Below are 13,593 nucleotides of genomic sequence, written 5' to 3' on the forward strand. Positions count from 1 at the left end.
AATCAAAGTATTTTTTTTCCAAGTGTATCTTTATTACTTGGCTTTTATATGTTTAAGATAGCAATCTAGCCAGAAGTAGTAGTCTGTGGTTTGTTTCCCAATTTTCAATTATAGTAAGCTTATAACTGGCAATCCTGACCTGTATTTCCGCCTTGCATTGACTACTTGTGTGTTTTCAGTTTGTGTGTGACTTTTCTGTACTATTTTCTTACCTGATGAGAGTGACACTGATAGTTGGATCTCTGTTGCAGAAACATTAAGATTTATATTGTGTTTTCTTATGGGGAAAAAAGAAAAAATAACTGAAAAAACCTTGTATGTAAGTTGTGTATATTTTGTGATTTTTTTAAAATTAATTTGAAATTTTTAATGATTAATTGAAACAGGTGTCATGGTTTAAGCTCAGTTGTAAATCAGCCATGCAGTCCTGGCTCACTCCCCCTCCTTTCCTCTCCCCACTCCCGGAGCGGATGGGAAGGACAATCAAAAGAATGTAACTCCCACGGGTTGAGATAAGAACACTCCAGTAACTAAGGTATAATATAAAACTACGGCTACCACCAATGATAATAATGATAAGGGAAATAACAAGGGAAGAGAATACAACCGCTCACCACCTGCTGACCAATACCCTATCCAACCCGATCCGAGCATAGATATAGCCCTTCTGGGTAACTCTCCATTTACCCCCTGGGCATGACGTGCTGTGGTATGGAATACCTCTTTGGTCAGTTTGGGTCAGGTATCCTGTCTCTGCTTCCTCCTGGCTTCCCCTCCTCCCTGGCAGAGCATGAGGCTCACAAAGTCCTTGGTCAGAGTAAACAGTACTGAGCAGCAACTAAAAACATCGGTGTGATCAGTGCTGTTCCCAGGCTGAAAGTCAAAACCACAGCACTGCACCAGCTACTAAGAAGGAGAAAAATGACTGCTACTGCTGAGCCCAGGACAACAGGTTACAAAATATCAGAAGAAATTCCCATGCTCATGTAAAACTAATAAGAGGGAAATCTCCTATGAACTTAAGTTGTGACATTTGTATCCTTTCTAATAAATAGTCAGATAACTGGGAGAATGGCGTGTTTCAAAACTCATATTCTGAAGTACCTGGTGAAAAGCAACACAAGAATCTCATCTAATGCCACTGCCAACAGTATTTGCTTCTTCAGTCATTGTTAGGAAGGGAAACTGAAGGATAATTTGTCTTATAGTTGTCTTAGACTGCGAATACTACTCCTTCAATTCTCAATGCTATTATCTTTGTCAATTCTTCCCAAACTGTCAAAAGCTAGGATGCAAGGGCTGCTTAAAAAAAAAATAAAGTCTTAAATGCTGTTTTAGTTCTTCCAGCATACATCGTATAAATCTGCATTCTTTTATGACATATGTGCGCTTATGTATGCACACATGTATTTGCTTATGTACGATGATGTGGAAGCATTTTTTTGTGTATGTATGTGTTTGTGTTTATTGTGTATGTATTATTTACATGCTTCAAAGTAAAATGTGCATCTGTACACATAGCTTGTTTTGTTTGTTTTTGTTAAGGCAAAGTGTCTCGTGTTTTTTTTTGGCATGTTATGTTTATTTACAAGAGACTGTCCTCTTGTAGCTGCCTGGATATTCTAACCAGTTAACTACAAGTTTAGCTCCAGTATGGGCTAGGATGTCTCTTCTGGTTTTGTTTGAAAGTTGTTCTCTGTTTAGAGATGGAAAAAACAACAACAAAAAACCACCAAACAAACAAAATCACCAAGGTCAAACAAAACAAACACACCTTCCCCCCACAAAACAAACAAACCAACCCAAATCAAAAACCAAGAAGACAACCCAAACAAAAACCCCCATGAAACTCAAAAAAAAAAGAAAAAAAAGAAGATACTTTTCTTACTTCTGGGTGGTTACATGTTATTAAGTCACTCCAAATTCTGGCTGTATTTACCGGAAGGGAACGGGCATTTCTAGAATGTGTCATCCAAAATTCAATGTCTGCAGTAAGTGGATAAATCACTCATTGAAAGTTCCTATTTCTCTGACTTGACTATGAATGCTGGGATGAAGGTGTATACTTCTTTTGAGGTGAGCCTTAGATCCAGTGCTGTCTTCTGAAGCCTTTCCAGTCATTAATTTTACTTCTCCCTTAATCTCAGGGAAATTAATAGAATCATTCCTTCCACCAGACCCATGCTTATTACTGTTAGGATGAAAAATATTACAAGGTGAATATAGTCATTTAAGCATATTGCAGTAGGAAGATAATTGCAGAGCCCTTATGGGAGCATAATAACTAAACATGAGCAAGTAAATAAATGACAAGATAGAAAACATGACATATAAGTAGCTCCTAAGCCAACCTGATAGTCTGCAAGCTGTTCTTTGGCAGCTTTCAAACCATTACTAGATTAAGCCTTTCTCAAATCAGACTGTGATGGTAATGTCAAAATCACCTACACCTATTTTGTTTGCTTGCTTTGCCTTTCAGGTTGTTTGAAATAAATATACCCAGCTGTTTTGTGGCTCCAAACTATGGTTATGCCAGGAAGCTGATTCTGTAGCTGTTTGTGAAAACAGGCTGAAGGCTTGCAGTGTGCCAGTGAGCAGAAGGGCATTCAATAACTAGGAAAATGACTGGCTTTCTTGGGGAAGAAACAAAGAAGAAACCTTGATTTCTTGCATAGCTGGGAGGCAAAGAAATACAATCTTGACCCCTGGTTAACTTCAGAAGCATTTTTCAAAATATCTCTTTACTGTGTGGATCTTGTAACGCTGACACAAACGTGCCTTTGGACTCGTGCAAGCAAAACGTTGGAGAAATTGACTGGACAAAGCAGTCATTGAAAGAGTGGCTGTTGAAGAACCATGACAAAGCACCTGGAGATCATCAATTTGTCATTTTTGTTGGAACATGAACGGGAAACAATATTGGGAGTTTTGAAGAGAGATGAGTATCTGAAAAAGATTGAAGATAAAAGGATAAGGTAATCCTTTCTATTACTGTTCTTAAAAATATGGGCCCTATGATAGATATTTTTGTGGTAACCAGTGGGAATTTTCTAGATGCTTCAGAAGAAGGATGAATGTTGGGAGGTGGCACAGTTAATTATAAGTGAAAGTAAAGTGTTCTAAAAAGAAAATTGCTTGCTAGTGTGGTCACCTGTAAACAAAAGATTTTGTCCATTGCTTCAAGGGAAAAGTCTAAGAAAAATCACAAGTGCAGAAATACACAACAGGGTTTTTAAATTTCAGGTTCTGTGGACTTTGCCCACTTTGGCTGAATTTCTCCACCTGTGCAAGGAAGGCTTTAGTGATGTTCTTGATCTTTATTCCTCTGAGAGGCGCTGTATGCTTTGTGCCTTCAGAGCTGACTGTGCGAAGGGAAGCTTGGAAGGCGCACAAGGAGAAAGTAGGCATCTGCCTCTCTACAGGAGGCAATACAATATGGAGCAAATGCAAGACTTTGACCTTCTTCTTTCTGTTGCAGTACTTAAAGAATAGGTAGGAGAAGGGGCACTTCATTTTTAATTACTTGGTTTTACTTACTAATACAAAAGTAAAACTGAAAATCTCAGGTATGGATCCCAAACTCATTCAAAGGGGAAATAGAGACTCAGGGTATTAATAGAGTCCATGTGTTCTTTTCTGAGGAAAAAAAAAGTAAAAAGCAAAGTTCAGAGAACAATGTGTAGAGGCAGGCTGAGAGCTATTTTAGATGACTCAAATTGAGGTATTCCAGCTAAGTATCTGCTCTGCAAAGGTTCATATGTTTTCCTAGCGTGTTGCTGATGCTTCCTCTTGCTTCTCACTGCCCTTTTAAACTTTTATACAGTGCTGGTTGTGAGAAATAGGCTTAGCATGGATGTATGCAGCACTTGGTGAGGCTGCTGAGTGTAATGGTTGACAAAGGGAAGATTTCAAGCCTTTGCTGGTTTCTGTCTGTGTATTCCAGGGCCAGGATGCACTGTTCTTCCCTTTGATTTGCTAAAAAGAATTTTAGACATTGTGCATTGCAAAGATGTGTGTTCAGCACCTGCTGAGGCTTCTTTTGTATAAAAACTATTATTTGGAAATCCATGCAGAGTTAGCCATTGGGTTTGGAAGTCTTTCTACCTTGAGAGAGCGAAGTCTAAATGCAATGTTCCTGTTGGTGTGCAGCCCATTTAACGGGGGAAACATAGTGTTTTTCATGATTTGTCAGATGTTTTTTTTGATGATTTGTCATGTGAAGAAGAAAACAGAACACAAGAAAACAGATGGAACGCCATTTGTTCCAGACATTGTGCTCTAATTTGTAATAGGATAAGCATTTCAAAGTAAGTATTTCAGTTTTTTGAAAGCGGTGGCCTCGAAAGTATGTGATGAGCCAGTAGTCATTGATCAAAGGCATTGGTATAAATTGCAGCAGTGTTATCAGATAACTAGCTTCCCAAGGCCCCCAGAAACTTACTTTGTCTGGCACTGTCATTTCCCAATCTAAACTGGAAACTCTAGGTTTTGTGGTGGGTTTTTGTTTGTTTGTTCATTTGTTTGTTTGTTTTGGTGGTTTTGTGGTTTGTTTTGTTTGCTTTGTGTTGGTTGGTTTGCTTGCTTTGGTTGGTTTCATGGGGAGTTTTTTGTGTGGGCTTGGATTTTTTTGGTTTTTTGGTTTTGTTTTTTTTTTAATATGGTGTCTTAAAACACCTGATTTCTTTCTTTTTTTGGCACTACTGCAAGTCACTGTCAAAACCGGTTGAGTCTAAGAAGCCAAGGCACCTCTGTAGGATGTAGTTTATTAAAGTGGCAGGGGGTATTGGTTGATGTGTGTTTTGATATAAATGGAAAAGCAAAGGCTGGAAATTAAGTTAACCTGAAATATAATGCTAATTATGGTAACAGTGCAACATGATGTTTCTGCGTGCTTCTAGCCACCTATATATGAGCCAGTGGGTTATAGATTCAGAGTGTACTTGGAGAATTTTCATTAGACCATACTCTGCAAGTAATGGGGCAATGTAGTCTTATATAAAGACATCCAAGATATAGAAACGATAAAGAACTGGGTAGGTAATGGCTTCCTATGAGACTTCATATTTTTTCTTTTTGAATACAGCTTGGCAAGGATATCTTTAATCATGGCTTACAAGTATACTTCAGAGAAACATTTGTTCTCTTTGGAATTCCATTTGGTGCAATCTGTTATATATTTTATTGAAGTACATCACAGAAGAACAAGTCCCTTTGTATTTATTTTCAAAGCATTTGTCATTCTGGCAAGATGTTTACTTGTATATTGTTCTGAAAAATTTCTAGTCTGCTGCATTTTTTCTGAATCTATCTTGATTGTTTTTTTCTGTTCCTACTTGTCTTCAAAAGCCACCATAACTTGAAAGCATCTTTCTGTTTAACATGAGAGCAAAAGTGAATGTAGGAGGATGTCCTAATAATTAAATTGTTAAGAATTATCATAGAATCATAGAATGATTAGGATGGATAGGACCTTAAGATCATCTAGTTCCAAGCCCCCTGCCATGGGCAGGCACACCTCCCACTAGAACATGTTGCCCAAGTCTCTGTCTAACCTGGCCTTGAAGAGTGCAGGGGATGGAACATTCACAGCTTCCTTGGGCAGCCTTCCCGTGCCTCACCACCCCACAGTAAACATTATTTTCACTATTGCTGCTTATATTTGTGCTCTGGAATGCAGGTGGCTGTTCTTATTTTTTTTTCTGTTGTACAGACATTTCACCTGCATGCAAGAGCAACACAGAAGGCATCAAGTACTCTTTATGCGGTTTTTGATACGTCTAGTTTTGATGATACAAATAAGCAGCCTGCTTAATATTAGGGTTTATGTGAATCGTATGCGAGTGGAAATTTTCTTTGAATATTGTTTCAAAGCTGTTAGTAGTTTACTTGTACAAATAGCTACAGTGTTCTAAACGTTTCTCTACAATGCTTTTGATGTCTGTTGAATGACCATCATGATTGTTCGCAAATGCTAAGATTGAGTGAAATCGTTAAATTATATAGATTTAAAAATAGTGAACGTGACTATACTGAAGGTGAAAAAGTAGGGTTTTTTAACATGCGAGTTGCTGTGAGAAACTTTCATCCAGGTAATGCCAGAACATTCTAAACTAGATGCTTTGGACTGAAACGTGTATCTCTTCTTATTCCCCATCCTTTTATTACCTTAAACAGTTTTGTTCTTTTAAGACCCCATTTATGAAAACCCATGTTACTTTTAATGCATTGTGTTACAAATAATGAAATCAATACTAACTCAAAATAATGTATTTGCTGAAAGAAGGGGACAGGTAGGGGGTGGACCATGTGCTCAGGGTGTTTGATCTAACTGTTATTGGGTTGTTTCTGTTCCAACAGCAGCCCCACTGCATCCTCCCCCACCATGGTGTTACACAGGGAACTGGGTCTGATGGTCACAGCATTTTGCCTTTGGAGCTAGCTCTTCATCTCAATATTATTATGCTATTACAGAGCAAATATATATGGCAAACTTACTGCTAATGTACATTGCTTTCTTACCTTGACTATTTTCCTAGGCAGCATTTAAAATAGAAAGTTTCTTACCTTATGAATCAAAGCTGTCAATACCAGGCTTTTAGAAGAGACCAGCCTAATAATTGCTGAACTGATAAAATGAGAAGCATGTCAATTTCTTCCAAGGATGAGGCTTTATTAGATTATTACTTGAATCACTCCCTTAGCACTTACGTTGCCAGAAGTTGTGGAAGAATTACACCAGACCCAGATCTGTATTGACAAGGAAAGACAACATTCCTGTCTTTTCAGTTAACTATAATGGCATCTCTTTATCAGTCCAAACAGATCAAGAGAAGCAACAGGGTATTAAACTTCATTACAATATAGGAGAAACTGTTAGCATGGATACCACCATGTGGTAACTACAGGCAAGTACTTTAGGGGAAAAAAAGTGAGTCTGAGTAAGGGAAATGAGAATTGATTTAACTGCTAAGTATATGTTTTGACTTGTTTATAAGCAACATAGTACACAGTATGATATATGGTTTGTGTTTTTGCAAAGCTTTGAAGGAAAGAGTCCTTATGTTTATGCATATTGCTCATTCATACATGTATGGGAAGTTTAGGATGTTGATTGTCTGGCAGCCATCTCATTTGTCAAGTGAATTTAACACATAGTTATTTTTTGAACCAGAGACTCTAAGTAACCACTATTGCCAGTACTCTAAGGGTAGAAATGCCTGTTTTGCTTTTCATTGTTCTTCAAGAATGAAGATCATCCATTGGTGAAAGAATTTCTGATGGAGACTAATTCTCATGCTTTAGGAACAATTTATTTGATGAAAGACTAGTAAGAAGCCAACAAAAAATTTGCATTATATCTTTTATTATTATTTTTGTACCAATTTTTAGATGAGAGGATGAGGGAGCTACTCAGAAATGTTTATCTGTGGAAGTTTGTCATCATTACAGTATTCAATATTATTTCAGTTCCCATGCCTCCTTTCCTTCTCTTCACTGGGCTCTGTTCAACCATTCATTACACCAGTTCTCAAGTTCTTTTCTTTGCAAATTCATTCTTCACCTCTCCCTGGTTCCTTTCTTGTCACCAGTATACCCCTATACTCTGATACTCTTCAGGTATTTGTTATCACACAGATCTTTCACGTAAGCAAAATGTGAAAAATCTGTGCTTATAAAATAAGAACCTAAAAAGCTTCTGGTACTCAAATGTCTAGATTTTACAATTCAAAGGAAATCACAATGGAAACTGGTAATAGCACATCCTTTGCTGAATTGTCAATAATATTTACTATTACTTTCCACACGTTCTTTCAGAGAGTGGAGCAAATTTGGTTGAATTTGGAGGAGGTACTGGGAATCAGTCTGGGGAGGAAATTTCCTTTATCCATCGGCTGCAGAAGTATGTTGATACCAGTTTGTACACAGAAAAATTCTCTAGTATCTATCTAAGTTAACAGCTGTGCAGCTTCAAAAGGAGGATGTGTCAACTCATCTGTGCAGGAAGCAGAACTGTGTTAAGAACAGGTGCAAGACTGCACCAGTTTTGTATATCTAATATTTCTTTTCCTAATGAAATATTTAATTAGAGTTGATTGAGAACAGGATTTATTTATTTACTTATTTTCTGCAATTTTTTATGACTCTCTGAACTCTGGAGATTTAGAATGCCAAATGAAGTTAGGAGTACTTGGATTCTACTGCTCTACATCTTAAGATAAAAAAGTCATTTGAAATGGGGAGAAGGAAGTTGCAGGACAAATTTGAAAATCAAATTGAGGAACCAGGTATGCCATTGTATTCAACACTATTTTTTACCAAAAGGGAGATGAGATGAGGTCGAATTTATTTTTCAGAATGAAAAGGCTTCTAAAACCCTACTGAAATGAAAAAGAAAAAAAATAAAAATCAATCAGATTGGTATTTTAAAGAAAAAGTTACCTGACTGAAAGCAAGTGGATTGTGCTCAGAAAGTTAGAGGGCATGATAATGTTCAAGTGAATAGCTTGAGCAGCAAGTGTCGTGCCTCTTGCAGCAACATACCTATTCTGCTTTTCTGTATCTGGGGAATAAACATTCTCTAAAGTAAAGCATACTATTAAGAAAAAACAGATCTGTTAAAGCTTCTCATTATTTTTTTCCTCTTTGAAGGATTATAAGGCTTTGGGAGTATTCTATTTCTGAAGGCTGCATTTGTGGATGAATGAGTGCCTTTGACTGCCTTGTGAGTTTTAGTATAGTAATAAAGAGTCAGAATCTTTCAGGGCCTCTTGTTAGGTAGTGGGCAGCTGTGCTGAGAGCTATGACTGCTTGCTGCTCCTTAATTTGATTTTTGTAAAACTGTGGTCCTTGATGCCTGCATTCTTTTCCTCATCTTTTCAAGGCATCAGGTTTTCAGATTCACTCGTTGGATGAACGTAATCTAGGATTTGACTAGATTTCACTAGTTTGGTGTTGGCTAAGTCTGTGTTTGTCTCTTGCTTTGGTATTTTATGGGAGCCACTTTGGAAAGGCTTAGATTAAGTCATTCAGTGTTGCCTGGAATTCTAGTTACAACAGAACTCTTCTCCAGTACACTTAACATATTTTCTCCACAGTTAGAGGAATGGCTAAATATTTTGCTGTCCTTGGTAGTAACAAACTTATTTTTAATAGCTATCTTTTATCAAATATCTGTTGCAGTAGATAGATGGTTTAGAAACTTGAGTGTATGATAAGATTCTTTTTTATCAGCAGCTAATTAAATTGGCTTCTGCTGAGTTTATTTTCTCTTTCATATTACTAGGAGAGAATTGATAAAGATTAATTCTTGTTTAGTATTTGAGATTAAAAATATCTAACTGCATGGCTAATTGGGTTCCTTTAAAATTTACGAAAGCTCAAATGTTGAATGGCAAAAGAACATTGTGTGTTTATACACAGCTGGCTCCTGTTTTGGCTGATGGAGAGTAGCGGTAAGTCAGACCAGCTACATGCTGCACTTGCTATCCCTTTTCAATATTGTGTAGGTAGTGCAGCTAGACTGTGGCTGTTTAGAGGGTGTTATGATGATGGATTTTTTCAGATGGCTCACCCACCTCCTCCTACTCTTCCTGGCCCTTGAGACATTTCATTCTTTATTTTCTTAAGATCTGAACATATTTGCTACATTGAATCAATAGTTCAATTCAACAGATAATATAGGGAACTCCAAAAGAAAGTTCATATCCAGTATATCTGTCCATACATTGTTTGCTTGCTTTTTAAATTTTCATTGTTTATTTGTTTGATTAAGTGAGCAGAGAAGCTGTGGGTTGATTTATCTCCATTCCCAGAAAGTCATCAAAGGCAGCTCTGTATTAAAAAACAAAACAAGAGCAAACACTATTTGGAATTCATACTGTTAGCTGATCAACTATCATCTGATAAGAATTAAAGATTTTGTATGGCATAAGCAGTGGAAAATACTGTTGCAGTCACTACTACTGGATAGTAGGAATAATGCCTTTTTAATGTCAAAAGAATATTGCTAAGTTTTTCAGTATGTTTATCTCTAAGCAAGCTTTTGCTTAAAAATGCACTGTGTGTTGTCTTCAGCTGATAGAGATTTCCTTATTTTACATTGGAACTATTTAAAACACAGACTTTGTGCCCAATGATGCTTCTAATTAAGCACACAACAAGGCCTGAACATTGTAGGGGGGAAGTAGAAGGGTGGAATGGACAGAGGTCAGTGAAGGTTTTGTTTCAACATTAGAAATCTAGATGCAGTCTATAGGACACAGACAATTACCAAAAAGATGGTGAAACATGAAATCAGACTCTACAACTCGGAGTTATAAACAGGTATGTTTATTACAGCGCTGGGTGCAAGGGGGATCACTCCTCCTAACTCACACACCGAGGGGTTAAGCAAGCAGATATTTATTACACACCAACATGCATATTCATTAGGTTCCCAAGAGTTAGGTGGGGATATTACAATTAGTTTAGGTACTCATTATCATAAATCTCCTCCCTTTTGGCACTTGCGCACTGCCCTCCAATGGTCGTGGGCAGGGGTCTTCAAGATGAAGTAAGCAGTCTTCCTCACGGTGCACTTTTCACCTTTGGCACACTTGGATGCCCCAGTAATCACAGATTAGCTGAAACCAACAGTATCTGCAAGTTTCTGATAGCTGGCAAAGATTTAGAACAGTGTGATCTTTGTACAAAATTTATTGCCTCCCAAGCTAGCAGATATTTGGGAGTCACTGTCTCTAAACTAACTGATAATTAGAAGGATGGTAAGAAATACTTTACTCATTAGAAGGATGAAAGGAAACAATTCACTCTTGTTAGTAAGGCTACTAAATTCTGTTATCACACCACAGACTTACAACACAAACATTGTTCTCCATCTTAGACCTAAGTTAAGTTAAAAGTATTTTAACCCTATGTTTTCCAGGCACTTGCTTTCCTTATATCAATGGCATCCTACTGCTTGTGGAGTTCCGGAAATGCAATGGACCACTTTGATTTTATTTTTTAACTAAAAATGAGCCACTGTAAATAAATCGTATGAAAAATGAGCCTTTGCTAGTGCTTAGTATTCTGACCCTTTTTAGATCTGATGGTTAACAATGTTCACCTTCTGAATGAAGATGTGGGCCTGCAAAACAGAGGACCTAGTGAGAAAGCATGTGGAAAAGGCAAAGGTGCACAATGCCTTCTTCACCTCTGTTTTACTGGTAAGACGAGTCTTCAGGAATCCTAGCCCCCTGAGATCATTGTGAAAGTTCAGGACAAGGTAAATTTGCCTTCAGTAGAAGAGAATCAGGCTAGGGAATATTTAAACAATCTGGACAGACTGGACTGCACTGGACTGTGATGGGATGTACACATGAGTGCAGAGGGAGTTGGTCAACATCATTGCAAGGCTACTGTCAATAATCTTTGAATGATTGTGGTGACTGGGAGAGGTGTCTGAGGGCTGGAGGAAAGCAGATGTCATTCCTACCTTCAAAAAGGACAAGAAGGAAGACCCAGGGAATTATAGGCTGTTATGACGATGGCGTCGCCTTGATTCCTGGAAATGCCTTCCAGGCACTTGAGGAACAAGGTCAGCAGGAATAATCAGGATGGATTCACCAAGGGGAAGTCATGCTTGACCAACTTGATCACCTGTAGAGAAATGACTGATTTAGTAGATGAGGGGAGAGCAGTGGATGTTGATTATTTTGACTTTGGCAAGGCTTTTGACACCACGAGTTTGTCACTGAGGATGTTATTAAAGTACAGACTGTAAATAGACAGTGGGGCAGCCTGAACTTGCTGAGCTTCTGGGTTGAGAGTGTTATGATCAGTGACAAATTCTGGAGGACAGCCAGCAGCAGTGTACCCTAGGGGTACTTGTGAATGAGTGGAAGGAAGAGGAAAGCCTGTCCTTTGTGGTTGTAAAGAGAAGCTCAAACATACCCAGGGGACCAGATACAGATTTTTAAGTTTTGAGTATCATTTTAGTGTGGAATCAATCATGTGACTCTGAGGGGAGAGGATTTTGAAGGCATTCAAAAATTCCAAGGTTTTCAGTTGCCTAAGTTGCCATTATTGTGGATTGGTGAGCAGATGAAACTCTGGTAAGTGGTGGGTAAACAATAAGAGAACGTTTTCTGTGCAGTGTTCTGATTTGCCCTCTTCTTCCCCAGAAATAAAGGTGTCTCCCTAGTACTAGTAAGCTGTTTTTCCTGCTGAAGGAGGCTCAGAACGAACAAGTAGACAGGAAGGGGGAAAGGAGTCTGTGGTGAATTGATCTTGGCTGGCTGCTATACACCCACCAAGACACATTCTCTCTCCTTCCCTGACCAGGACAGGCAGAGAAAATGGGATGAAAAAAGCTCGTGGATTAAGATAATGGCAGGGAGATCGTGTACCATGGGCAAAATGGACATGACTTGAGGAAAATTAATTTCATTTGTCAATTTAATAAAATTAAAAAAAAAAAAAAATTAGGATACAGAGAAACAAGGACAAAACTGAAAACACCTTTCCCTGAAACCCCACATTCCTCCCAGGCTCAGCTTCAGTCCTTGTTCCTGACTCTTCGATCTTCACCCCTGTCAGAAGTGGTGCAGGGGGATAAGGAATGAGGGTTGGGGTCAGCTCATAATGCTTTTTCTCTGCCACTCCTTCCCCCGCACACTTTCCCCCCTTTTCCCCTGTTCCAGCATAGGTCCTTTTGAGAGGGGTATAATCCTTCAGGGGCAGACTGCCCTTGTGTGTGTCCTGGGACTCAGTTCTTGCCAGGAGCTTGCTCCAGCAGGCACTCTCTGTGGGCTGCAGCTTCCTTCAGGGCATGTCCACCTGCTCCAGCATGGGGTCTGCCACAAGCTGCAGGGTGTATGTCTGCTCCAGCATACTACTCCATGGGCTGTAGGGAGACAACCTGCTTCTTCTCCGTGGGCTGTAGGGGACAGTACATCATCAGGCATTTTGTATTTAGTGAAATGCAAGTGACCATAGCCTTGATGATAATTAGATGTCTTCACAAGCAATGAAAGCTCTATTTGTTACTCGGCTGGGTAAATATGTTTTATCTTTTAAAATGGTGTCGATTGGGAGAATTTAGTCACAGGGGTGGTGTTTGGTTGTTGGCGGGAGGGGGGCGGGTGGGCTGTTTTTGTTTTTTTCCTCTTAGTTTTTGGTCCAGAATAAGGAGATAGATCGACTTTTGTTGTTCGAAGGCAGCTTGTCTAGGAAGTGGATCCAAGGAGGGGGCGGTAAAAGTAGTGATCATCTGCCTTCCCTCTGCACAATGGCAATATTGGAACACAGCTGGCAGTTGCTGGAGTGCAGATCGTCCGTCTGCATTTGGAATGGGCTGACTGACAGAAGAAGAAAATGGATGTGTACCTATAACTGCATGTATCTCTGCAGGAAGTAGGTAGATGTAAGGTGCAATTGGTAAACTGCAAGAACAGTTCGCAAAGTACCAAGAAAGCTCATGAAGCTTGGACAGATTTTTGAAGGCTATGGAATGAAAGAAAGACTCTTCAGGTTGAATGTGGGAGAAGGGTCCAAAGTAGAATGAAGAAAAGATTTTTTTCTACTTTTCAGTAGAGGCCAGCAGAGCAAAAG

The 13,593-nt window shown here is 38.8% G+C and overlaps 1 protein-coding gene across 1 annotated transcript in view; it reads left to right on the forward strand.

Annotated features, from left to right (window-relative positions):
- The window catches only part of SYTL5 (synaptotagmin like 5), an 81,292-nt gene that overhangs the window by 26,498 nt on the left and 41,201 nt on the right, over positions 1 to 13,593 (forward strand). Inside the window, exon 4 of the mRNA XM_061378065.1 lies at positions 2,480 to 2,975. Coding sequence (XP_061234049.1) covers positions 2,857 to 2,975 — 119 coding nt within the window. The 5' untranslated portion in view covers positions 2,480 to 2,856. The remainder of the gene's footprint in view (positions 1 to 2,479; positions 2,976 to 13,593) is intronic.

Source organism: Neopsephotus bourkii, unplaced genomic scaffold (assembly GCF_033783945.1).
Source record: "Neopsephotus bourkii isolate Nb327-2 ecotype Australia unplaced genomic scaffold, CSIRO-AGI_Nbou_v1 NB_1763, whole genome shotgun sequence".
Lineage (NCBI taxonomy): Eukaryota > Metazoa > Chordata > Aves > Psittaciformes > Psittacidae > Neopsephotus > Neopsephotus bourkii.